We start from the raw sequence: 27,402 nt of genomic DNA, 5'->3' as shown, positions 1-27,402 counted from the left end.
CAGGATTTTTTAAAATATTGAGTTCAGCTTAAGGAAAACATTTCTTTGCATTTTTTAAGTTTTTTTTATGCCAAGACAAAGACCTGTATGTTGTGATATCTGTAATAATAATTCTCTGGAGGGCTACAAATATCACAGTTAAACCTGAAAAAGTGCTCCCTAATTTCCATCAAGCATTTTTTCAACATTCTTATTGATTATATCAGTACAGATGAAGCCTCAAAATATTGCAGCGGATGTTTTTATGCATGTGACGCTATGCTGGTGCTGTTGTAAAGCCAAGTATGTTTTTATTCTAAATACTGATAAAAGTCTTTGATGAGTGTGAAGGTTAAAAAAAAAAAATGGATCCCTCGGATTCATTGTCACCATAGTGGATGTGATAACACTTTGGATGTCACCTTTGACAATGGTTTTCGTGGCACTCAGTATGCAGAACGACCCCATTTTTAGCATTGCTCCTCTCTACACATAAAAGAAAAAAATTATAAATGAAGTCAGTCACTAAGGGCCCGTTTAGACATAAGTCTTAGGGGTATGCTGGTGCTTTGCAGTAATGCATGTGCATTATGTTGTGTACTGGCATGTGTTAAGGCAAGCCATTGGACTGCCAATGCACCACAATGAACAAAAAATGGCACCTGCACCATTTTTTTCAAAAGAGGCACACAGCAACGCTCTAACTCATGGTGTCATGCCAGCCCCGGAAATGCACCTAAAGCCATTATACCCACATATCCTGCAAAGTTGGCATAATAACTGTATGTGTCTGTTGCTGTACGTTGGCAGTTCCTTGAGTTCCATAAAGCACAAAAATGCTTGGTAATATAATACAAGGGATCACAATGGTCAGTAGGGTGTCTAAAGCCCTGGTGATCCTGCCATGAAGGTCCTTGTTCAGGCATTTAACAAGTGACAACACTTTGTTCTACAATCTTGTTACAAAGGGATCCAATGGGTCCATCAATAAAACCAAACTGAATCATGCAGCCATTGATGTATTGCATATAGACAGCATTTAGCTGCAGAAGATCAGCATCACATAGTCCTATGAGTCTGGAAGTAGACAGCACTTTTATTTCAAGGATACTGTATCCCCATCATACTATAACATTATTCTGGCACAGCAGGCGGAGGTATAATTATTTGAAGGACGAGTAATGGAAACAGCCATTGCGTTGCACTTTTCACCTCTCCTATCACTTCACGTGAAAAGCCTCTGGGTGGGAGGGCTAGACTCTGTATTTCACATGAATATGCAAATCTGTTTCGCTGACACAGGGCTCTGCGACTGAATGAGAAAAATTACCAGGCGTTCAGCAACCCAGCGGGAAGGAAAATGGAAAAAATAGGTAGTACATTTTCACAGGGGTTAGTTAAAGGTCCTCCATTAGAGGCGTTGAGAAGGAAATGTAGAAATGACTAATATCAAAAATCAATATTTTAATATGAAAAGTCGTTTTCATTATTTTTAAACAGCAACTTTCAGTAAAATAATACCTGGTGATCCTGCCATGAAGATGCTTTCTGTTATAGGGTGACAACGCTGTATCTCTGACCTCCAGCTATTTTTCTGTATGGTCACCCTATCATTTTGGCTTCCAATGGCGACTACACTGGCACACACTTTACGCCAGCCTCAACCTTTTTAACATGGGGGGACCCTTGAAATAACTTTCTGGTCTTTAAGGAATCCCTTCTGTAATTACTATATACACAGCTAATAGTTTATTAGCATGGTGATCAGTGAGAAGAATGCCATTGGGAAGAATGTCAGCCTTACAGATAGCCAAATAAATCATTGGTATCAATTAAACTGACCTGAGAGTCAAAGATTGCTCATTGCTCGAGGACCCCTAACTACATCTGGAGGAACCCTAGCGTTTTATTTAACCCTGGTTGGGAAACACTGTATCAGTTTCCACCATTGTCATCATCAGAAAACCCAACCTGAGAAATACTTGTGTTGCCCCCTATTTACCTGTGCCATTGCCTCCATGCTGAGCCCCTTAACACCTCCTCCAAAGACTGGATTGTCAGGTTATGTCCAGTCTCTTCCTCCATTGAAATGTTTGGTGGGGAAAAGGGTAAATCTCTAGGATGGAGTGGTGCTTATCCATTATTACGTGAGCACCCCTCCATCCTGGAGATCTGGCCCTGGAGTACTGTGGGCACATCTCCCCCTAGGTGGGCTGCAAATGAACTGACAGAAAATGCAAAGGATTACAAGTGTGTGTGTAGATGGATTTCAATGACAGGTCCACTTTGATCATTGAAATTCAGTACAGTTGAATCTGTGACTCAAGGGCATCTTTTTGTTTTCTCTGCAGCGGTGGTTGAAGACATATGGCTATTTGCTCCCTTACGACATCCGAATTTCAGCTTTACATTCAGGAACAGCTATGCAGTCAGCAATTGCAACGATGCAGCAGTTTTACCGGATCCCAGTGACGGGTGTGCTGGACCAAACCACAATTGAGTAAGTGCTACAAGGCTTTGTGTATATGTGTGTTTGATGAAGCTATGTCCATTCAAGCATCCCTGGAAGCTTGTCAAATGGCGGAGCGTTTTCTAATGCAGCTCTTGTAGTGGACACATCGCACTTGATTTTTGGTGCATTTGCAAAAGATTTTAGGTAGCACAATCAGATATGGAGAATATATGCAAAGCAGATCAGACACAGGCTAAAATAAAGTCACCTTTTCCTTTACTATTCAGGCCAAAGCTGTAGAAAAGACCTTTTAGTTGTCTCTGCACCACTTTTTTCTGGCGCAGACACCAACAGTGACAGTACTGACCCAAATATGAAGCACCAGGCTTGGCTTGAAATGAGAAAGGAGTCACATGTTCACCTATTTTTTTAAAAGATTCAACTTAAAGTGTAGAACCCCCAATTCCGTATTTATGCCCATGGTTTATTTTTACCCCCAACACAAGATCTCTGTCCATGGTTTATTTGAACCCATAGTTCCATATTTATGCCATATTTATTTTTTCCATATTTATACCCATGGTTTGGGGGATGTCTAACAAGCCCATATACAGTAGGTGTAATGCTCTTGACAAATATTTGGTTTAAATAAATACTACATGCCAGAACTTAAACGAGAACCTCTTCCAGTAGGTACATGATGGTTTGGTAGTCCCTACCATCCATGACTATGGCTGACTGCCAGAATGGTCATAAAACTGATGGCCATGTGACCAGCTGAACTTCATAGAATTTATTTTCCTATATTTCTTTTGGAAAGTCACTGTAGGGCCACTGATACTAATAAAATGTCTTCATTGTCTTGGAACTAAAGCTAGAGAAAGTTCCTGGAAAATGTACCAAATGCAAAGGCTCAGCTTAATGGAGGTATATGACTCTCGGGGTGGTTTTAGACAAAATGGGTTCTTGGGCAAAAAAAAGTGGGGCTACTATAGCACAGCATTTCACCTTCTTGCATCCCTGCCATGCTGTCCATTGGACCCTTCAAAGATGGGACCCTGGGAAGTTTGTCCTACTCTAGAACCAGTCTTGTATGGCCCAAACTTTTAATGGAGAATTCTGTTCTAGTAAAAACTCTCCAACAGAAGATGACTCCTCTCTTTGGAGAGATTCTGGGGATACAAAAAGAAAAACATTTGTAGAGTCATGGTAGAATATTTATAATGTTTTTTTGCTGTCTGTCCCAGTGACACAAACAGCCTCATTACTTGTGTCTGAGAGACAGGAACATTAAGTCTTATCTTCCTACATACATTTGGATGGTGCTAGGCTGTAACAAATTAAGGAGCATTTTAGGGATGATTTCTGAGGCCTTTTAACTCATGAAGACATGGATAGTATCTAAATACTGGGTTGCATGAGTAGTCACACCCATACTGATTGTCTCAGGACTGCCCCATTAAAGTAAGCTGTATGCCTAGTACACACGGGTAAGTTGTCACTTCTGATTCATCTCTGATGAAATTATGTAAAGTTCAATAGCCAACTGATCAATTGTTGGGTTTTCAATTGAACATGGACCAAATGATCATGATCACAAAAGCCGTGTTGTGTGTACCAACAATCAAGTAAATGGGGAGCTCCTGTGGTTCATCTAACCTCCACATAATGATCAATAGGACTAAAAATCATGTACGTGTACCATGTTTTTGCACATGGACCAAATGATCATGATCACAATGTTGTGTGTACTAATGATCAATTAAATCTGGTGGGGGAGCTCCTGTGGTTCACCTAACCTCCACATAATGATCAATAGGACTAAATATTATGTACCTGTGCCATGTTTTTAGACTTTTGGTTGAAATTACTAATTGGGAAATCAATTGGAGTGGTTGGCCAAGCACAAAACTGACAAAGAGTATGCTCGCAAGTGCTAGGTCTCAGTTTATGTTGACTGTAATGGTATAACAGTATTGCTTTGCAATGTTATATGTCAACTATGATGTGTTTTTTCTGCTCTGGTGATCAATGACTACCATGACATTCTGTTTTTCTTCTGTGATGGTTATGTAGGTGGATGAAGAAGCCTCGCTGTGGGGTTCCTGATCATCCTCATTTAAGCCATAGAAGAAGGAACAAAAGATATGCACTAACAGGACAGAAGTGGAGACAGAAACACATAACATACAGGTGTGTTCTGCCACCAAAGACATCGCTCTTTGTACTTTGTATGTTTATTGGTTGTGTGGATGCAGCTGAATTGATGATTTGATAGCCATCTGTAAATTGGCACTGGAAATTGATGTCCCCACACATTATATACTAGCGGTATCACTTTAATTAGTGGATTTCTTCGAGGGATGTCAACTTTCTTTTATTATTATACACCTTTCCATGTTTTACTTAACATTTCTTGTCTTAACTCCCCTTGAGAACTACCAAAACTTCTTCATTCAACAACAGTTTGCTTTTGAGAGTATAATTTTAATATATTTATTGTATTAGGTCCTTGTCACACTGCTGGCGACACTTTACCAGCCTAAGGATTGCTAAATTGTAAAATATAAGGGGAGTAGTCACCTTTTAATTCTTTACCTACTTTTTCCTTTCCTTCAGACTTGTTCCTCTCTTTGTTGCAGAGGCTGCACAAACAAAAGCAAAAAATATTATTAGTTAGCATAAATATTATTATTATTAGTTTTCCAGGTATTTAGAGACAGAATGAATTTTACTTACTTTTAAGTTTATTATACTAATGCCTTTGGGCTTTTATATGGTAATTCTAGATGTGCATAAGTATTGAAGTTCTTAAAAAGTCTTTTTGATATTTTCTTATTTATTGTGTTATGATACCTTTGATCTCAATAACTTTGTAATTACTTTGGATTTCTTTTCAGCATACACAACTACACTCCCAAGGTGGGGGAGCTGGACACTCGGAAGGCAATTCGTCAAGCCTTTGATGTGTGGCAGAAGGTGACTCCGCTGACATTTGAAGAAATTCCCTACCATGAAATTAAAAATGAGCGGAAAGATGCAGACATTATGATATTTTTCGCTTCTGGTTTTCATGGAGACAGCTCTCCATTCGATGGGGAGGGGGGATTCTTAGCGCATGCCTACTTCCCTGGACCAGGAATAGGTGGCGACACTCACTTTGATTCGGATGAACCCTGGACCCTTGGAAACTCCAATCATGATGGTGAGGACTTTGTTATCTTCCAAAATCATCCACTTCTTTCTTCCACTACCTTTCGTCATCTGCCTGATTTCTGGACCATCACATAGACAGAGCTTGTAGGGTACACATCTATCTAGAATTGCTTGTAACATTTAGGGGGAGCAGAAGGTAATACTGTGGGCAAACTTTTAAATGCACAGATAAAATACATAAAAAAGAGCTGGTTACCTACATAAAGATTTATGTTTCTGTCTATTTAATCATGGGATCTACATGTTTATTTTAGGCAGCATAGGTAGCCTAGTGACTTTTTATATTCAAAGACTAAGTGGTCACAATCAGGCTATTTAGGTTCACTGTATATCCACAGTTGCCATTACAAATATCATCTATCATCTGGATCAGTTTAGTGAAAATGTGGCTGTATATATTAATAGGAAGAGATATATTTTTATTACAGTACTTTGTTTGAAACCTTATTAATCCATTTGACATATGTTTATCTTTCAATCCTTTTACATTACTCCACCGATTCCTTCAGGTTATTTATGTGATCAATATTAGCCAATGCTTGCAAAGTGAACAGCCCTACCACCTTTTTTTTATTATTGTATTATTTCTAATTCTGCGGCTCCATACCAAAATCTTTTCTTGTTTTATTTCTCTGCAAGGATCTTTAATTAGTGGCAATAACATTAATAGTTCCACTATTCTCCTTTGCTGCAAAACCCACACATCAAAATGTCATTGTTATTAGAAGAACTTATTGAAACTTATTGCACATTACCTTTTCTTCTCACTGGGGAAATAAAACATTGAGACAAATCTGATTCATAGAAACACTGACAAGTACAGCACACTCAGCAATCCTTCAGGTACTTTTCACAAAGCTCTAATATTTCAAACTGGAGCTTATGTCTAAAACCTGGACCAATAGAAATATACTGTAAGAGCCTGGAGACACCAACACGAGAGTTCTTGGCGGCAGTATCTGTAAATGCATAGCTGTCCCTAACCCCCTAATTTAATTTCACCTAGCTCCCCCTTGATGCATACTTACCTCTCGGTTAGGAGCGTAACTAGAAATCAGTGTTCTCCCTAGCATAACTTTGGATCAGGAAACACAGAAAAGCCACCCACACATTTTTAGCAGTTATGGACTTCTTTACTTCTTTGTGTACACGTAAATCTATTGAACCTGGTCTTTATTAAAGGAAAATTGGTATCTCCACGCTGTTGGTGATGCTTTTTAGTTCTTTCCCGTTACTTGGATCACAAGATTTCTTGAAATTCTAAACAAGGTTTTTAATTAAACTCCCAGCTCTACCTGCTGGCAATATTTGGTACTAATGCATGACCATAAAATACGTGAAATATAAAATAAGTGAACTGTTATTTTATTATTATGTCATTAAAAAAAAGAAGCAGAATGAGAACCTTTCTTCCTTTACAAAGAGACTCAAACAGGTGATCTAAAGTATTTAATGTTTTTGGTAAATCCACCTTTAAATCCCTTGACGGACTTCCAATATACACTGGTAAATTTTACATCATTGGTTGCTCCGGTCAAGATGTATGGCAAGATAATGAATAGATAATGTCTTATCATGTGTATGTTCTTGACTGCAGGTAACGACCTTTTCCTCGTTGCTGTCCATGAACTCGGTCACGCCTTGGGTCTGGAACACTCCAATGACCCCAGCGCCATCATGGCACCTTTCTACCAGTATATGGAAACGCACAACTTTAAGCTTCCACAAGATGACTTACAGGGAATTCAGAAGATTTACGGTGAGTCTTTTGCACAGTCAGCAGCATATGAGACTAAAAGAGTTTTTCCCAAAAAATTGACAGCTCAACCCAGCTAATTAGCTGCACAGGTCAAATCTGTTTTTTGTGTCCATGGGTGCTAACAGACATACAGGTAAAACACTATAGGACACAGAAGGAACTCCTCCTCTAAAAACAGACATACCACAGCAATTGCGATTTTCTTCTTCCTTGACAAAAAGGGCATATTGAACATGTGTGTGTGGGGACGATCTTTCGTTTGATCCGAACGTTCGTGATCAGGCACGTGTGGGACGATCTTTCGTTTGATCCAAACGTTCGTGATCAGTCACTTCCTGTGGTGCATGTGACTTCCTGTGGTGCACGTCACTTCCTGCGGCGCACATCACTTCCTGAATCGCTCAAACGATCGCATCTATTGTGTGTACAATATCTACGAACGATCGTGTCGTTATCTGTATGTACAGGATCGTTGCTATACGATCGTTCGTAGATATCGTGCAGGATCGTTCGTCGTTCGTTTTCCAACGATAATAATTGGAAGTGTGTACGTAGCTTAAGAAGAAAAGGTTAGAAGTGACCAAACTTATCTAAAGTTGATTAAAGAAAAATGGGGATCAATAATTAACTATTCTTTTCAATGAATTGTTAGTCTAGAGTTGACTGATCTTTTGATTAGTCTCATACCTTGGGTTGTCTAAGCAGTTGACTGCCATCCAAAGCCAATGGTTGTCTGAGCAGATGACTGTCTTTTGAAGTTTGTCAATTTTTCAGTTGAATATCTTCTCAAATGTAAGGTTGTCCATTTGGTCAACTGTCCTCTCGGAATTAGGATTGTCTGATCATTCACCTGTCTTCTGAAGCTTAGATTTGTCCAGTTAATTAGCTGTATTTTCAAGGTTTAGGGTATAATTAGTCAACTGTCTGATTTTCTGTATTCTCAAGCCTAGGGTTGTCTGATTTGTAAACTGTCTTCCAATATCTTGAATCGTCTGAGGAGTCAACTGTTTTCTCACGCCTAGGAATGACTAATCTGTTGGATGTCTTCTTTTTGTCCAATCAACTATTTTATCATGCCTAGGGGCTGATAAATCAGTTCTCTTCCATTGCCTATAGTTGTTAGATCAGTCGACTGTTTTCTAGTGTCTGAGTTGTTTGATCAGTCAAATATTCATATAAGGGTTCTTTGATTAATCAACTTTCTTCCTAAGTCTACGGGTGTCTTAAAGCCCTCAGGTTCCTTCTAGATTTGTGCTTTCATTTTCTGAAATAGAAATCATATAATTAATGCATAGCAACCCTTTAAAAAAAATCTTTCCTGCCATGATACCTTTAGTTTTTTGTTTTGTATCCTTCTGATTCTGCATCTCTTGACTGTTTACAGTGGACAAGGAAAGAATGTTTGTATTATAAAAAGGATCTAGCCTGTTATGAGAAATAATACTTGAAATATGCCAGGGGTTTGAGGCTAGTATCTCATATGCCGCCCTGGTTTGGAGACATTTTACTATTTAGACCCCACTGGCATCATTCTATGAAGTCAGCTCATGCAAAAGTGATATTTTGGAGCCTAGTGGGCCAAGAGGAGCCTGATGGTCTTCCAACCATATTTTTTGACTGTCTCTGTCCACTTAGCTTTTCCTTTTATATAATCCATAATACAAAATAAATAATTCAACAAGCAGCATAAAAAACCCTTATAATGGCTATAGGTGAAACACCAAAAAACATGTGGGAGATATAAGAAACTTTCAGTTAGTTTGAATCTCCAAACACTGAAATATCAGTTCTGGGTTGACTAAGAAAACATCAGCATCAGTATAATGCAGTCAGCGCTGACCTCGGTCATCGTTCTCCGGGCGTCAGCTCTCAGGAATCATTGATGGTAAAAGCTCATTGATATCTTTATGCTACATTTATTTAACATACACCATGTTGTGTATTAACAAACATTGCATAAAGGAAACCCATTTAAATATATGGATTACCTTAACGCAATATTAGTCGCCAAAAAAGGTGCATGGATGATTTTGTAACAGGGCAATGCATGGAAAAGCTTTACCATCCCCTCTGGTGCACTGCAATGGTTTTGAAAAGAGGTTCAATGGGGTTCCATTCAGTACAGATAGGCAGTGCAGGGCATCAACATGCATGATGTGCATTGCTATGTGTTACCACAATACTACACTATGAATCTGGGATGCCACAAGTTTATTAAACATTGTATATCACCCTACGGCACCATAAACTTTGCTAAGTGCTTGTGTGCATTAGCTGGTTTGGCTAAACACATTATATAGGTTCAGGTGTCTGGAATGTGGTGACAGCTAGAAATTGTGCTTGCCTTGTGATGCCTATGTGTACCCCATTTGGTTTTACTTTAGTTCTCTGTGCCTCCATTATTGGTACCATGACTATTTTTTAAGTTATGATGAGGAACATCAGCATGTTACTATTGCTCCAAAAAAAACTGGTGCACTTTATCATTACAGCAGGATTTGCTTTTAAGCTGACAACTATGCTAAACGCGAAAAAAGTCTGACTTCTGTATAAATGTGGCAGTTGCAGGTGACATTTTCTAAAGGGTTTAGTGTTACCAGAGCTGCTTAGGTGCCAGTTAATTTCCAAGCTGCTACAACTCCAACATTTGCTGTCAGAAGCCCGGAATTAAAAATGTGATGTTCTGTACACTTCCAGAGCAGAGCTGTGATTCTTCAATAAATTAAAGGAACTCTGACCTAATTTTTCAAGCTTTACCCTTATGAATTATTTATTAGGCTTATAAGAAAACATAACGAAATTTGTACAGAAAGGTGGTCTGTACATTTTGTGACAATGCTGTCTTAGGATAGATGAAACATTGCTGTAGTAAACTAGATTTAGAAACCTGCAGATAGAAAACGTATAGGCTTTGCCCACCACAACCAATCAGAATATAACTTAAGCTTGTCCATATTTATAGCTAACTACCTTCTTTTCTATTTCCTTCATTTACATGAGTTTTCAAGAAATGTCTTTTTGCCCTTTAAATGATACTGCCCTATTGCCATACTCCTGTGTTGCTTTAATCATGTGCTCATCCAATATTTTCACGTATGGGGTGCATGTAACCCCCTCCCAGGTCATGTTTAGATTCAAATTTGGGTTGAATTCAAGGCAGACCATATTTCTGGATTGCATATGTCATCCATTTTTTTATGTTTTTATTTGGAGGTCATTAGTAAACCATTTTTAAAGCCCAGTTCTGCATAACTTCCAACTTTCTTGGATGAAAATGAAGGACACCTTTTAGAAAAAACATTGCAGGCAAAGGATATACCCCTGATACACCCCTAGTTATGCAAATCACAGAGAATAATATGCAAAAAATTATTAGTTAAACAAGTTCTATTTCTTAAAACACTGTATCCTAATACCCCAAATACTAACCCAACCCAAAGTAAATTGGTCAACAAACATATATCACTATATCCCTAACATAGTAACTAGTCTGGCAGTTTTTTTTAAATATATCCAGAATATGTAAAAAAATATTTTGTAATGCAAAATTATTGAACAATTGTGAAATTACACAATAAAACCTTAAACAGTGTCACTTATTATGTTACATTTATATCCCACCACACAACATTCCCATTGGTAATATGGTTCAGATTTGACATATTTTACTGTGCAGGGCAGTGCAGTTGCAGTGCAGTTTTATGATCTGGGGTGCCTGTGGGGGCAGTGTTATGATCTGGGGTGCCTGTGGGGGCAGTGTTATGATTGGGGTGACTGTGGGGGCAGTGTTATGATTGGGGTGCCTGTGGGGGCAGTGTTATGATTGGGGTGACAGTGTTATGATTGGGGTGACTGTGGGGGCAGTGTTATGATTGGGGTGCCTGTGGGGGCAGTGTTATGATTGGGGTGACTGTGGGGGCAGTGTTAGGATCTGGGGTGCCTGTGGGGCAGTGTTATGATCTGGGGTGCATGTGGGAGCGGTGTTATGATCTGGGGTGTCTGTGGGGAAGTGTTTTGATTGGGGTGCCTGTGGGGGGAGTGTTAGGATCTGGGGTGCCTGTGGGGGCTGTGCTATGATCTGGGGTGTCTGTAGAGGCAGTGTTATGATCAGGGTGACTATGGGGGGCAGTGTTATGATTGGGGTGCCTGTGAGGGTAGTTGTATGATCTGGAGTGCCTGTGGGGGCAGTGTTATGATCTGGGGTGCTTGTGAGGGCAGTGTTATGATCTGGGGTGTCTGTGGGGGCAGTTTTAGGATCTGGGGTGTCTGTAAATCAGTGTTTTGATCGGGGCGTCTGTGGGTGCAGTGTTATGATCTGGGACGCTGGTGGGAGCAGTGTTACAATCTAGGGTGCCTGTGGGGGCAGTGTTAGGATCTGGGGTTGCTTGAGTTGGTCAGGTCTAGGCTCAGCAAAGTTATGTGTCCAAAAAATGGGATAAGATGTATCCATGAATATACTGAATGACCAGGTTTTTCATCAATGAAAACATAGCTATCCCCTTACTCTCTATGAACCCCAATTTCCTTAAGAAAAGGGAAATGTAACTGCAAGTGCAGAACTCTTGTGGCTAACTTTTCCCTAACAATACATCACTATGGTGCCATCACAAGACTTCTGTGAACCCTAAATTCTCAGGAATGGGCAGATGTAGGGATCTGAAGATGTAGTAGTAAGAACATGTGCCCCAGAGGGCCAGATACAGCCTTGCCGGTATTTTGTTCCGGCCTAACCCCCCCCCGGACTGATCTGGCCTAATCCCAGCCGGCAACAGCTGAATCAAACTACCGGAGCTCCGGATCCACATGTGACTCTTGGGCCTCTGTGTGTTGACCAGCGTTAACACATCCGCCGTTGAGGTAAATAGGGAACATTCCCTCTCCTCTGTATGCATTGCAGAGGAGAGGGATTTCCCTTCAGGGGGCATTCCTGGTGGGGGGCAGAGCCATTAGTTTGAGACTCGTGATAGTCCGGCCTAGTGTGCTCCTGCCCACCCCTGAAATGGCCCAGTGGCCAAAAAAGTTTGCTAACCTCTGATGTGCCCCTTGGCTATCTGTCACATGAATTCCATTTCTCTGGAAATATCCATTGCAGAGATTTTGGGATACAAAGAAGGATAGCAGCCCCCTATAACTGACAGGATGCATTGTATGGTGTAGTTTCTGCTCTGTGGTACAGGAATGGTGAGCGGCGAGCAATATATGACCGGCCAGCACTGTATGATAGATTTTTGTATCTTTCATTATTAAAATGAGCATCAAATGTTAGTGCAGAAATTCTTAATTTGTCATTTCCTTTATTTGGTGCATGTAATGAAATAAGGTTGGGCACCACTGGTCTAGGAATACCTTTGAAAAAAGCAGCCGGATTAGCAGAAGCAGCATAGAAAAGTGTGACCTCTAGTGTTCGTGCTAGTGAATGACAGCAGCAGAATTTTGTCTTCAGTTGGACCCACATGTTTAACCTTCAGTGCTCACAGAACACACTGAACCATTTCATTACAATTCCCTTATATCTGTATATGTTTGGAGCTTAACACCAAATACAATAATAATTCTGCCATGCCTTCCAAGATAAAAAAGTATTAGTTCTAACAAAATGTACCTAGCGGTCCAGCATATTCCTGTATCTGCTCAGTAATTTATAGATATGCTCGTTACATAGTTCATAAAATCAGTTCATTAAAAACCTGCATCCACAGAACCCCACACCCAAAGTTTATCTAGAGAAAAGCAAAACCTTTTTTTAAGACGAATCATATTTGATGAAAAGGAATTCCCTTCTGATCTTCCATTGTAATCAGATATTTCCCAGATTATCAGTTTATGATGGTTTTTCACATAAACCTTTATAGTTTGTTCTAGCTTTGCATTCTGAAACATATCCAGACGACTAGTAAAACTAGATCTTATGGCAGACTATCCAAAGGAAGAGAGAAATAGGGGGCAGATATAGTTTAGTGAAGAATGTGATCCATATGGTTGGCTTTTATGGTATTCAAATAATTGGAAATTATAAGGGATTGCTTGATTTGAGACAGGCTAATAGAACTTCTAGGTACCGTATGTCTTTTTATAGTGTATGACCAGTATACAATCCAAAATGTTTTTAGGCATTATGGTCATACCTAATGTTTCTATAACTGCTTGCATATATTTTTATATACTTTCTGCAGCCCCTGCATGTCTCATATTGTACAGCACTGTGTGTGATCATTAGTAATATTAGTAATAATATTTGTGATTTCCAATAATGTTCAGCTATTGTTTTGCCAATCAAGATTTTATGGAGATGCTCTATCCCCATGTACATATACATATCAAAATCCTGATATTGGAAAAAGTTTTCAAAGAGGCACCTGCTTCCTTGGCCCTAGCAATTCCAGATTTGGGCAGCCTGGCACTTTCAGCAGTTGCATTAGTGGGCCCACACATTTGTGTGCCTCATATGTCATCCAACGTGACTGCCAACGCAGCCTATCAACCCGTCTGACTCACAAATCAGGAACAAGACAACACACATTGTCCTGGCATGGTTTTGTTTCTGCAGTAATTAGGAATAATAAAGAACAGAAAAATAGATATTAATTTCACTGATGGGTCTAAAAAGGGAGTCATTGTGTCTTTTGTTAAAGTGGATTTATAGTGAAAGATTATGGAAGCTGCCATTGCTGACCTTGTTCTTCAGAATGCTTATTGCCTGGATGTAAGTCAAGTAGTAGATTTAGACCCAGGTCAACATAATCTCTCAATATAGGTCTACTTTAAATATCTCTATCAAAGGTTTCTTTTGACATCATCCAACCGAGGTCCAAGGCCAGCTTCTGTTGATGCAGCAAAAGTCATAGTGAAATAATAGAGGTACAGTATAGCCCAAAGTGACATAGGTGGAACCTGATTAGCTGTGCCAGTCCATGGCTTTGGATATGGCATGTATACTCCAAAATTAAAGATCTTCATGCCAGCCTCTGTCCTCCTGGTAGGTGTGCCTGTCCACCTTTGAGTGTCCCAAATTCCCTCGTTCCATAACATGAAATAAAATACATTTCTATAGGAAAGAGTTGTAGCTCCTCTTTATGGGCATAGCACAGGTAAAAAAAAACGTGGTTTAAAGAGACAATGCACAGATAAACATATAAGGGTTGGTATGGAGTCAGAAATATTTACCCATAAAATTTGTCCACCAACTTTTTTTTTAGTTTTACCTTGAGTACAGAAGGGTTTAACCCATATTTTTTTTCAATTTATATTTCTAGGTCCCCCTGCGGAAACCCTCGAGCCCACCCGACCATTGCCTACACTTCCACCACGCAGGATACAGTCAACCTCAGAAAGAAAGCACGAGAGGCAACCAAGACCCCGTCCCCCATCTGGAGAAAAGCCTGCCCACCCAAGTAACAGGCCGAATATATGTGATGGAAACTTTAATACGGTGGCTCTGTTCAGAGGCGAGATGTTTGTCTTTAAGGTATTACCTTCAACATTACATAACGTGCATCCAAACCAAACAGTTACTCATAGACAATATGGAAAGCAAGTCATTTGAATATATTTGCATAATGATATAATTATGGTGCATACTATTCATCTGGTATTTTAAGGCTGCTCTTTCTCTTAGTAATTACACTTAGGAGTTGTATCAGTGTCAGTGCCAAAAACAACCTACTCCCTGGTGTCTGTGGACCTGGCTCCAGAAACTTCTGAGTCACCTCTTATTTTTATGAGTTTACAATGTCACAGTAATACACAGGGCTGTTTGGGGCAGAACTCCAGCCCTCCCTCCAGTCTTACTTAGTTGTACGAGATCTATTTCTGTAATAAAATTGTCATAATGTTTATTAGATGCTGCAGCAAGTCAGATAAAGCCCACATTTCTTGGCTGCACCACCTAGCCCCTGACCTTCCTTGGCCCTTCCCTTTTACATTTTCAGTTCTAGCTCCTTTAATTATGGAGGCTTAGCATTAAATGTTGGCATCATCTAGCATGGACGTTCCACCTGAAAACTCCTATTCTTCTTGACTTAAATCCACCAATCAACTGAGGCAGGGTGCCTGTCAAAAATGAGAATCCTGAAATAAGAATTCTTCCCTGCTTAGTTTACAGTGCTCCACCCCTGCAGAACTAGGATTAATAGTTGCTATATGGATCATCTAGAGCAAGGGTGCCCAGCAGGTGAATCGCGATCTACCGGTAGATCGGAAAGGCGACGCAAGTAAATCACGGAGCCCTGCCTTTCAATATGAACTCTGGCCTATAGAATTATTTGGAGAAAAAAAAGGTTTAAATGAATGTTTTGTCTAGGGAATGATGAATAAAGGTAATTACTCTCTCCAACATCTTCCGCTCTCCTCACCGGCTCCCCGTATTTTTGGCTTAGCAAAGAAGGTAAAATCATTAATATGTAATTTAATCTTTTTCAGGATCGATGGTTCTGGCGGCTTCGTAACAATAAAGTCCAAGAAGGATACCCAATGCAGATTGAACAGTTCTGGAAAGGGCTGCCACCTAAAATAGATGCAGCATACGAGCGCTCGGATGGCAAATTTGTCTTCTTCAAAGGTATTCCTTTTTTTTGTATTTAGAACATTTATTAGACTGTCCACTATCTTCGCTAATAATGAAGTGGTACTCTGGGTAAACACAATAATACAACGGGACTTTGAAGGTTTATTTTTTTTCTGTAGGTGACAAATATTGGGTCTTTAAGGAAGTGACAGCAGAGCCGGGTTATCCACACAGCTTGGTCGAATTGGGAAATTGCCTGCCGCGGGAAGGAATCGACACAGCTCTTCGATGGGAATCAGTCGGCAAAACCTATTTCTTTAAGGGTGACCGCTACTGGAGGTACAATGAAGAGAAGAAAACGGCTGATCCAGGATACCCAAAATCTATTACAGTTTGGAAAGGAATTCCAGAAGCACCACAAGGAGCCTTTGTGAGCAAAGAAGGAAGTAAGTACAAAGTGTACAGGATCCTCTCCCGGGCTAATATTGCTTTCTCTATTCCATTGGAAACTGAGAGCTTCTCACAGTGTGTATTAAAAACTGCAGCAAAGTCAGATGGAGCCACCTTTTATCCTGGTTGAAAGATGTTAAGCCCTTTCCACTGTGGTCACTATGGGCCTGTCAGAGTTCTGTTTCACTGTGGATTGGATGTCAACTTGACAAGAGGAATTTTCTTAAGATTTGCATCCCCTGATGCCTCCCACCTTAGTGTTTTTGTTTTATGCTTAACTTTGTCCTATAATGTCATCATACCAGTTCCGCTCCCTGTATCTGTATTAGGGGATGCTTCCTCAGGGGTGGGGCAATGACAAGGTGCATTTACAGTTTCTTCCAAGTTCTCTGGGTTGAGTAATGTTGAGCATCACTCAACCCAGACTGAGGACATCTTGTGATGAAAAAGAAGTATTGTAGGCACATAAATGGACTAAAGGCAAGTATTGCAGCATGTGTTGCTTTTTTATTTTTTAAAAACTCAAAGGGGTCTATTTTACTTTGCCTGCCTGGGTTTCTTAATGCACTCCCTAATCCTTAATATTTTGTTTTTTACAGCATACACATATTTCTACAAAGGAAAGGAATACTGGAAGTTTGATAATCAAAAGCTTTTTGTGGAATTGGGCTACCCGAGGTCGATCGTTAAAGACTGGATGGGCTGCAACCAAAAAGAAGTGGACAACAGCAAAGACCGCCACCTACCACACGACGATGTGGATATTATGGTGACAATAAATGACGTTCCCAGCACCGTCAACGCTATAGCAGTGGTCATCCCATGTATCTTGTCGCTCTGCATCCTGGTCTTGGTATATACTATTTTCCAGTTTAAGAACAAGGGGGTGCAACAAAACGTGACCTATTACAAACGGCCGGTGCAAGAATGGGTATGACAAGACCTGGAACGATGGTATCTTCTTTTTAGTTTTCACGAGGGCTAAAAAGATTCTGGGATCCCAAGTCCATTGATCGGACTGGTAACAGACTTTTTTTCTCACTGTGGATCCCGGCTTTTCCAGTAAGGAAAGACTTCAAGGATTACAAAGATGGCCTTACACAATGGAGCCTCTTTCATTCTTACTGCCTCATACCTTTTCTAGTGTGCCATTTCCGGAGTTTACTTTGTGAGCGCCGGCCGAACTTGCTTGGATTTTTTCTTCACAAAAACAAATTTTAGAACTGGCTGATGACTTGTCTTAAAAAAACCAGCTTCCTCCATCGAAGTCAGCTACATTTAGACTTGTTTCTTACGACAATTTGAGCACAAAAGAAGATGAAGCACACATATTTCTGAGAAGGCAAACAATGGTCACTGGAAAGTCTTTACAGAACAGTTCCTTGGTTGGGCTCGCCAATTTAATGCACACAAACATTTTTTTTCAATCCCTGCTGGTCAGAATTATTACATACAAAAAGTTGTTAAATATAGATTATCGAATTTTGGCATTCTCTGCCTGCATTAACAAATCGTTGTAAAAGTTTTAAAAGGATGTCTTTCTCGGCCTGCCGATTCGCGTGGAGCCGAGAGTAGAGTATGAAAGAAATACCTGTTCACCCAACGGCGATATCTGGTCAATGTTGTACTCATGTAGAAAAATAAACGGAAAGATAAATAAAACAAAACATGACATTACAAATTGTTTTGTTGAATGTCACCGTGTTAAGGACAAGTTTAGTAAGATATAGCTTTTAATCTTTAAATGAAACAGCTTCAATTTTTTTATGACTCGATATGTAAGGGGGCAAATTTATCTCTGATTGTGGACAATCAGGTTAAATATTATTATTAGATTTTGTGATTTTTTTTTTACTTATTTCGTTTTAAAAAAAAGACCTTGAAAGGTTGCTGAATTTGGTGGTCCTATAAAGCTTTATAGTTTACTTGCTTGCCACGTTTTTATAAAGTGATAGATGTCTAAAGTCGGTCCAATATTAGATGGATATGGAGTCTGTTATGCGTTAGAAAAAAAGTGTTTATTTCTGCATATTCTCCAGTATTTCCTGAAAATGGTTTATTGCAAAGAAGTAAAATGCAATATCAGCATTATGTGCATGAATATTGTTTTTTGCTTTTATATTTTAGCAAATTTACTTTTTATTGTCCATATACATGTATACTACAACTATAATGTAACAGGTACATTGGTAATTTTTTTTTGTACTCTATAATACCCATAATAGACAAGAATACAATATATAATGTCACAGTATGTACATTGATAGGTTTTTTTCTGTTTTAAATAAAATTTAATTGTCAATGTACACACATGTTACAGGTATAATATATAACAGGTACATTGATTTTTTTTATTTTATTTTTTTATGTATTTTTTTTTAATAGTCATTGCACATTATATACAAAACATTATTATACAGTATGTACACTGAATGTTTTTTTCGTTAGGCAAATATTTTCAATGTCCATTCATACTACAGGTATATGATGCAACAGTATGAACATTGATACATTTCTTTCTTTTTTTTAATATACTTGTCAATGTAAATGCATGTTACAGGTATATTATATAACAAGTACATTGATATATTTTTTTTATTTAGTTGTTAATTTTTTTGAGCAAATACAGTTTTTTAGTTGTCATTTTACTTTCATACTACAGGTATTTATTAATTTTTCTTTCTGTCTTTCTTTCTTTTTTCTTTCTTGCTTTCTTTCTCTTTCCTTCATAGTTCACATATGCTACAGATACATTGATAAATTGTTGTTTTTTTCTTTGGCAGTTATTTTTTTTTTAATCTAATGTACATGCATACTACAGGTATGTGATGCAACATTGCATAATGTACAATAATAGAGTTCCCTTTTTTATGTTCTATTTTATTTTTGTTAGCAAATATCCTTTTTTTCATATGCTGCAGGTATATGATGCAGCATAATGTATCAATAGATTTGATATTTAGGCTAATATACTTTGTAACTGTCAATGTACATGCATACAAGTATATAATCTAACCATATGTACATTGATGTTTTGTTTTTTTTTTATTTCTTTTTGCAAATGTCCTATAATTTACACAAGAACTCATAATAATTCCTATAACTAAATAGCATTCTTGGATCTCTCCTAATTAAAAAAAAAATATGGACAGGTAGGGAGGGAGCTGTAGCTAAATCTGCCATAAAATATAGCTTTATACTTAACTGAAAGCAGCAATAAGCGTGGTTGTAAATATTTGAATATTTACATTTCTGTGAGATAACTTGTCCCCTGAAACAGCCGACGATTTGCCTGTAAGTCTCCATAACGTAGTTGAACTTCTTCTGTTTTTGTTTTATGATTAGCGTTTACTCCACTTACCGTACTTCGTTTACCCTAACCTGAAACGGCCGGTGGCAAAGAAGTTCAGATTAATGGACAATTTAACTATAGGAGGAGTTGCCCCTGTTTCAAGAAATTCAACAGCTTAAAGAGAAACAGTGAATGCTTTTATCAATTTAATTTACAGGCCACTGCTTGATTCATATGTGTGAGTTTTTGTGTTCAGAATAAAATATAGGAAGTATTTAAACACAATGAGATAAGAAAAATGTTCTGCATAAAGATTATTTCTGCTTTTTGAGCTCTTTATATAGTATTAGAGAGATTAGAGAATATGAAGCTTTCTCAAATATCAGTATTGCTTATTATATATCTATGTCTATATAAAAACCTTTTTGTTATGAGATTACATTTAAGGATATATTCTAACCCAGAAGTATAGACCTTGATCATTTTCACATATGTATCCATCTTGCTACAGCCGGATAATTAACAGTGCACATACCAACCACAATCAAAATGATTCAAAGTGGCTCCATTATAATGGCCTGTGTGGATGGGTTGTGGGTGGGTGTTAATTCGTAAATTTAGTGTACAACCCAATACATTGATGATCATTTTGAGCTTCTGAGATCATTTAGAATTCATTGACATCCTTCTGACTTGCATCAAGCTGCCTTTTGCATACCTGTTGATTTGTTTGGTGAAAGTAGAAGTTGTATAAAAAAACATGTGAACCCAGGCTCTAAATATTGAGAGCCTGCCAGAGAAATATGTACAGAATTAATGTACCCTTTTGATAAAGTTGAACTGTAGGCACCCAGCTAAATTCATTGATGAAAGTTACATACGGGAGCTGTTTGACCTACCTGCCCATGCAGTCCTGAGATCTACATGGGTCTGCTAGCCTTGTGATTCTTCTCTACTGCAGGCATGCTGTACAGTTATGGATCAGCAGAAGACTGATGAGGCTTTTCTTGTCTGACAGCATGCCCCATGCCAACATTTTCAGTAAATACTCATAGTTCTGCTCCTCCCTCTCTCAGTCTGAGTTAAGCTTTGAATGTTATATTGCTCTTTGTTTCAGACTTAATAAATGCCAGGAGTCCTTAAAGTGTAATTTCTGTACAGCACATAGCGTCGAAGGCGCTTGTACAGTGCGCAAAGAAGGCAATACCAGCAACACTGTGACCATCAGCTGATCCCTGCCAGCCCATTGTGATCTTTTTCTAGAGGTTCCAGAGATGCCTTCTTTTATATAACGCTATACATACACATGTTGGGGCTGGGTAATGCAAACTTTGGCAAAAAAGAACTAGTAAGACCAGGGTAGGACTATGGACCTGGGACCTACTGGACAAAGTGAGAAGGAAAGGTCCACCAGAATAAAAAGCTTCCCTGGAACAATGGCATTTTTGGTAAGACAGTAGTAAAATTAGTAGTACTAATTTTAGGGCAGAAGACTGTGGCCCGCCAAACGTTTTTTTTTTCCCAGTCTTCCTGTGGGCCATTCCAAACCTGAGTATGACTTCCCTGTTGGCCATTCTGGCCCTGAGTGGGACTCTTTTTGACAGCACCACTGTTGGCCAGTCTGGTCCTGAGTTGGACTTTTGTTGACAACTCTCCTGTTGGCCAGTCTGGCCCTAAATGGGACTCTTGTAAGCCTTTCAACTTGTAGACAATTCTACTGCTGGCCAATCTGGCCCTGAGTGGGACTCCTGTTGACAACTCTCCTGTTGATTTACTCTTCTTGATTTACAAAGTTATACCACATATAATTTACTATGACTACTGTTTTTTTTTCATGTGATGGTTTGGTCTCAATATTGAAATTAACAAACAAGGCAAACATTGATCATTATTGCTCAGTAAATTGCTCCGTTGAACCAGGCATGCTTTACTTACCTAGTTGCGTTAAAGGAGGAAATGTGTTTAAAAGTGCACTTATCCCTTACATAATTTTAAGGCTCTAAGCATTTTTTATATAAAAAATGACCACATAATATACCCCATGAGTTATTCTAGATTAGGAGAAGTGGTCCTACCAAAATGCACTAACTGTTACAAGTCAGCTGTATATACGGGATGTGGAGTGGTTTTGTGTCCTCTTTGCATTGCATAGCTAAGCTGGACAGAACTCAGTACAAAATGAATGTCAGCTTTTGTAATATGCCCTATGTTACCTGACCTGGGTGATTGATATCGAAGAGGGGCCAGGGACAAACTCAACATTATCTAAATACCAGCTGTATTATCTTCACAGCTTTATAATATAGAATAAAACTGTGCTACCCAACAGCCAATACCTATATACCAACAATGACATTAGGTGGCTACATTTTCTTGGCACTTTGGTAAAACAAAAAAAAAAGGTTAAAGAGGATGGAGACATTATACCTCACCTAATGAGAGCAGGAGACCTGATTTTTCTTTGTTGGCGTTTTACTTTTACCTACAGGTCTTCTCTCCTCCCTCAACATTTCCCTGTATTTAAAAAGTGTAAGGTGAAACGGCAGAGTGATGAACTCTCCATCATTCTTCTCCCTCTTGTTATCAGCATGCTCTTTGCATTGCATAACATCCAGCTGGCACTTTGTGCTGCTTCTCCCTCTTCCTCTCTTTTGTACAGACATTGCAAGAGTCTGATACCAAGTTGAATATAGATACTTACACTGCATTTAAAATGCATTTATTGATTTATAAATGATTTCAGAGCTGCATTAGTTCCTATGTTTCTATATCTGACTGGAGTTCAATTTTAGAGACATTGCTAAATATATATAAATAAATATATAAATATATATATATATATATATATATATATATATCAATATATATATATCACCATAATCCCAATTCCATAGAATTCCATTAGGGTCTCTAGAAAGCTCCTGACTACATAGGGAACAGACCTTTCCTCTTCTGCATCCACAACACAATGCTCTGTGCTTACCAACCATTGGCCAGATAGAAGATTGGAATGGGTGTCCCATTGGCTGTGCCATGTACAGAAAGTTAGTCTTGAGGGACATCAACAGTGTTCTGAGGGCTTTCAATATGACCATAAGAGTGAGCTCTTGTCTGAGTATACAGACTTTTCTCCATGATGATGCTTACCAAAGTTGGCCGTACATTGGTAGATTTTGCCATTGGATCGAGCAGTCCAGTCAATAGAGGACAGAAAAGGGTTGTGAGGGATGAATGACATCTATTTTATGCTAATGAGAATGCAACATGGAAATTGGGGCCCCTGACTTTTTGCTCTCGGTTACCATGCTAAGTTCTAAAGGTCCCCTATATGTTTAATACGTTAGTTATCAGCCCGGTCTTCTAACAATTGACATCTGTTTTGGAAGGACAGAAACCCTTGTCTAACGGTTAAGGAAGGTCTAGAGATCGAAGGAATGCATTGAGTCTCGGGGAATATAAAGAGAGGTTCATATCGGAAAATCTAAGATCTGCTGTACAGGAGCCACAAATATAAATTATTGGTGACTATTGGAAAATATATTGATTGCTGAATTGATGCTGGTTTCCCTGCACCAACCACCAATAGTATCACTTGGTAGGTGATCTCCACACTTCTTGTAGTTAGAGCAGGGGTAATGGCATTGATCAAGCAATAAATCTGGATAGTAGGTGCAAGGGGGTAACCAGGTAAATGACTGATATCTGATGGATTGTTTATGCTGGTCCTGCACCCATTTAGTCCCTGGCCATGTTAAGCCTTTTTTTTAAATGTAGCTGGAGTTAGTGCTTTGATAATGGAACCAGGAAACACATTTTTATTGCTATTCACACTGTTCAGGAACAATGGTGTGCTGCATGATGAGACATGGCTAATAATTTGATATATTGGAGGAAATAGCTTTCCATTGAGTGCCACAACCCTTGTGCATTCAGGAGTTGCTAGATTTATATTTTTAGGTCTCTATGTAATGTAGATTCTTTTCAGTGCTGCTTACACAGCCATAGGTACTATTTTCCTGATGTAATAACATCTTCTAAAGAGTAGGATGACTGACATGTGGCAAGCAGTGGAGAGTATTGGAGCAGCTTATTTCCCAGGGAAGATAAACATTTCAGCTCCCGTATTAATTTCATTTCATTCCTTCTGCCATTGACATGTTAATATTTAAATCCAGTACATAGGCAAACAATACAAATATAATGCATACATGGAATCAGTTTTACTTGCAAAAACTTTTTTTACTTCTGTCCATTAACGTATAAGATTTATACAACACTGTTTCAAAGCAGAGCAGTGTAGGAGACCTTATTTTATTCTGCTGCAGTTCAGGTCTTGTCCCTCCCCCAGCCTGTGACTGGCCAATGGAGAATAGCGGCACACTGACAGGTTAATATCATTGTCACTCAGTTTTCTCCACCTATCATTATATCCTAGTACTGCTTCTTCTTTTCCCTGTTACATTAAAAATACACTGAATGAAATATGAAGGAATACAAAACTGCATTGCATCTGCTTGGAGTTCAGCTTTACTATTTGGTTAATTTCATCAGAGTTTCCTCTATTGCGGCTGTTTGTTGAGTGGCTTTAATACTCCTCTGCAATAAAATACTATATGTTCAATAATGTCTGATTGATTGACACCCCGAAGCAGACTGAGCCTACAATTTCCCGTGATAAACCTTTTCAAAAATCAACATAGCAGAAAAAAACAAATTCATTTAAACCAAAAAGTCTGTGCTCAGACTAATATACTGGCTGATTGGCTGGAAAACATTTTACTTGTTATTTATGGTGCAGCAATTAAACATTGAATAATATCAACGCGATATAATATCAATGTAGAGATTGTTAAGCATTGTTTAAAAAAGTCTTTATCTGCTTGTTACTGTTTTATTTTTTGAATATTCTACCTGCTGTCATATGGGGCCCTTAGCATAGTGTTATCGGGGTTTGTAAAGGCATTTGTTGCACATAAAGTGGATTTATATGCGTTGTGGCCTAGAGAATTATACATGAATGAAAGATTCTGAGGCCAGAGTTCAGCTTTTTTTTTAAAATCCTGTTGTGCTTCCCTTTTCTGTCCTTAAAATGCAAAAGGAAATCATAGGAAATCTTGATGATTGAGGGTAATTATCCTCCTGGACAGTTGTCACTGGAACAGAAGATTTATCCTCAAATCTTGTACTGATGACATCTGTAATATGTTGGATTTCCATCTGACAGAGAGGGCAAATTTCTCCAGCAGGAACATGTATAGCAATAAAAATCTGCCCAAGGTTTGAATTTATACATAATCTATGTAAAACCTAATTTATGGCTATATGTACACCATAAGCTTATTACTTCTTGTAATGGTTGCAATAGATTGCTAATAGGTTCCACAGCCTATAATGTACCATGGGGCCCACAAACATAGGAAAATTTAAAGCATCAGATTTGCTTTAACATTTTGTAATTTCTGAAATCATTTTGTCTTTGTGAATCTGCAACTTTTAATAAAATAGCTGGTGACTTTGCTATGATTGTCTTAACCAGTGTTTCTCAACCAAAGTTCTGTGTCCGGAGCTAGGGGTTCCTTGAAAAATGGGAAATTTTTAGCTCTCAGTTTAGTTTATGGCTATTTGAGAAATTCTTTCCATTGGCCAGCAATGTAGGAGCCATTCTTTCCACTGATCACCACACTAATATACTGTGAGCTGTGGATATAGTAATTATAGTAGGGGTTCCCTAAAGACCTGGGAAACACCGGTCTAGGCCCTTCCTGTTATAGTGGTGACAACACTGTGTCCCAATGATGCTCCAGCTTTTGGCTTTCAATGGAGACAACAAGTGGCTGTTTTAACATATATCACGCGGGCATGGTCCACTGTTGTCATCATCTGGAAACCCAATCTGAGGAATGGCATCTCTGTGTATGTGCACTGTGGCACAGAGAGCTCGGTGGCAAGCACTCTTGTCCTCACAGTCCTAGATCCTAGGTTGGTTCCAAACCCAGGACACTCTCTGCAAGTTAATAGTTCTCCCTATGTTGGGTTTCCTCTAGACATGTAGACTTTATTTAAAAGTCTGGTTTTGCATACTGCTGGCACAATGGATTATCAAATAAAATACACCAAATGGGGATAATTACCCTTCTCTTTACAGCTAATTTTAATAGGTCAGCATTACTGATGGGTTTGCTTTCAAGGGGCCTTTTACACCTTTGAGGTGTTTTTGCTGCTCGAAAGTTGATGCAAAATATGCTGCAGTTTAGGTAGGGTTGCTTTAAGGCAGCCTATTTATTTGTATTATTTTATTTTTTTGGTCAAGTGTACTATATCATGTGGAAAAGCATTAGCATGCTTTGTAGTGCCCTACAACACAAGTCGGTTGCCTTGCATGCTCTGATACAGCATTACCGCAATGTAAAGATATAAAGCCTGCCAGAAGACAGGGCTGTGCAAAATCGCACATCCATTTAGACCTGGCAAAACAAAGAATTAGCATTTTCACTGGTTGCAATTCATAAATGCGCTATTCTCCTAATACAGTGGTTGGAGATTTTGTTTAATGTTGTTGGGAAAAAAAGCAGAAAAAAAACAAACAATAGGATTGTTACTCATCCTCTACTCTATCAACACTAAAAAATATACTTTATATCTAAAAACAAATACATTGCAGCAACTAGCTGTCCACTTTTCATTATACTGGGATCCATAGCAATTGCCTTAATAAAAGGTGAGCAGATGGTATTCTACATATACAGTATTGAATTTCCAGAAGAAGGTACTATGGTGTTTGGTGTGCACAGATTTTCTTATGGAACAGGTTAATAATTCCATATCTATGTCTCTGAAATTTTTACATTTTTAGATGATATAACATTGTTTTAGCTGGGTTTCATTTTGCGGCAATTACGTTTTGTTACGCGCTATGTATCTAACTGCGGAAGTGATGTGCAATATGGCAGAGGATGTATCAGGTTGTGGTAGGATGTAAAACATTTATTGATTAATGAAAATAAACTTGGCTAACTTTTGCTCAGTGTTATTTTTTTAAATAATAAATGTAATATAAATGTGAGTGGATGTCAGGAGGTCTAAAACTTCTTATGGCTTCTAAAAAAAAAAAAAAAGTTTGGGCTTTGATATTCGTAATAATTATTAATGATCATGTATTCTGATCATTGCAACAATCACATCTGCTAAGTGGTTGTAAAAAAAACATCTTATAAAAAGAAACAAAAACACTACCAAGATGATATAGATATCAAATATGATAACCATTAGGCTGTGCTGATAACTTATATACAATATACAATATATAACACAGAATCATTCCAATATTGCACACAATTCCAAATAGTAAGCACCAGTTAATGTTTTCTTTTTATTCATTATAAGTGTCAGTCCACCCAAAGGTGATTTTATTAGTAGATGGGTCCTGCTGGACTTTCTTTTAGGTCGTGGCCCCAACAATCAGATTCCCTGCCGTAATTCTAGACTTCTATCCACCTAGGGGTGTTTCTGCCCACCTTTGTGAGTTCCAGCTCCTCCTTCTATCATAGTCTATAATATAAAATAAATACAAATGAATCAGATATGAAGGGAACCCCTCAAAATGGATACAGTCAGTGTAAAGAACTTTACCAACAGAGTCCCCCATAGAAATCTACATTACTTTGAACCAATATATCTCTACTGAATTCTGTCATCCTGACATGTTCAAGATAATAAGGGTTGGTGCAAGATGGGTTTTTTTTGGTTTACAG

The 27,402-nt window shown here is 38.5% G+C and overlaps 1 protein-coding gene across 1 annotated transcript in view; it reads left to right on the top strand.

The window, feature by feature from the left end:
* Window positions 1-26,670, top strand: part of MMP24 (matrix metallopeptidase 24) — a 73,627-nt gene extending 46,957 nt beyond the window's left edge. The window contains exons 2-9 of the mRNA XM_072403609.1: window positions 2,331-2,479; window positions 4,508-4,624; window positions 5,332-5,636; window positions 7,245-7,406; window positions 14,660-14,871; window positions 15,825-15,963; window positions 16,089-16,355; window positions 16,959-26,670. Coding sequence (XP_072259710.1) covers window positions 2,331-2,479; window positions 4,508-4,624; window positions 5,332-5,636; window positions 7,245-7,406; window positions 14,660-14,871; window positions 15,825-15,963; window positions 16,089-16,355; window positions 16,959-17,296 — 1,689 coding nt within the window. The 3' untranslated portion in view covers window positions 17,297-26,670. The remainder of the gene's footprint in view (window positions 1-2,330; window positions 2,480-4,507; window positions 4,625-5,331; window positions 5,637-7,244; window positions 7,407-14,659; window positions 14,872-15,824; window positions 15,964-16,088; window positions 16,356-16,958) is intronic.
* Window positions 26,671-27,402: the final 732 nt, after the last annotated feature.

Source organism: Pyxicephalus adspersus, chromosome 3 (genome assembly GCF_032062135.1).
Source record: "Pyxicephalus adspersus chromosome 3, UCB_Pads_2.0, whole genome shotgun sequence".
NCBI classification, from domain to species: domain Eukaryota; kingdom Metazoa; phylum Chordata; class Amphibia; order Anura; family Pyxicephalidae; genus Pyxicephalus; species Pyxicephalus adspersus.
This window is presented reverse-complemented; position numbering and strand designations above follow the sequence as displayed.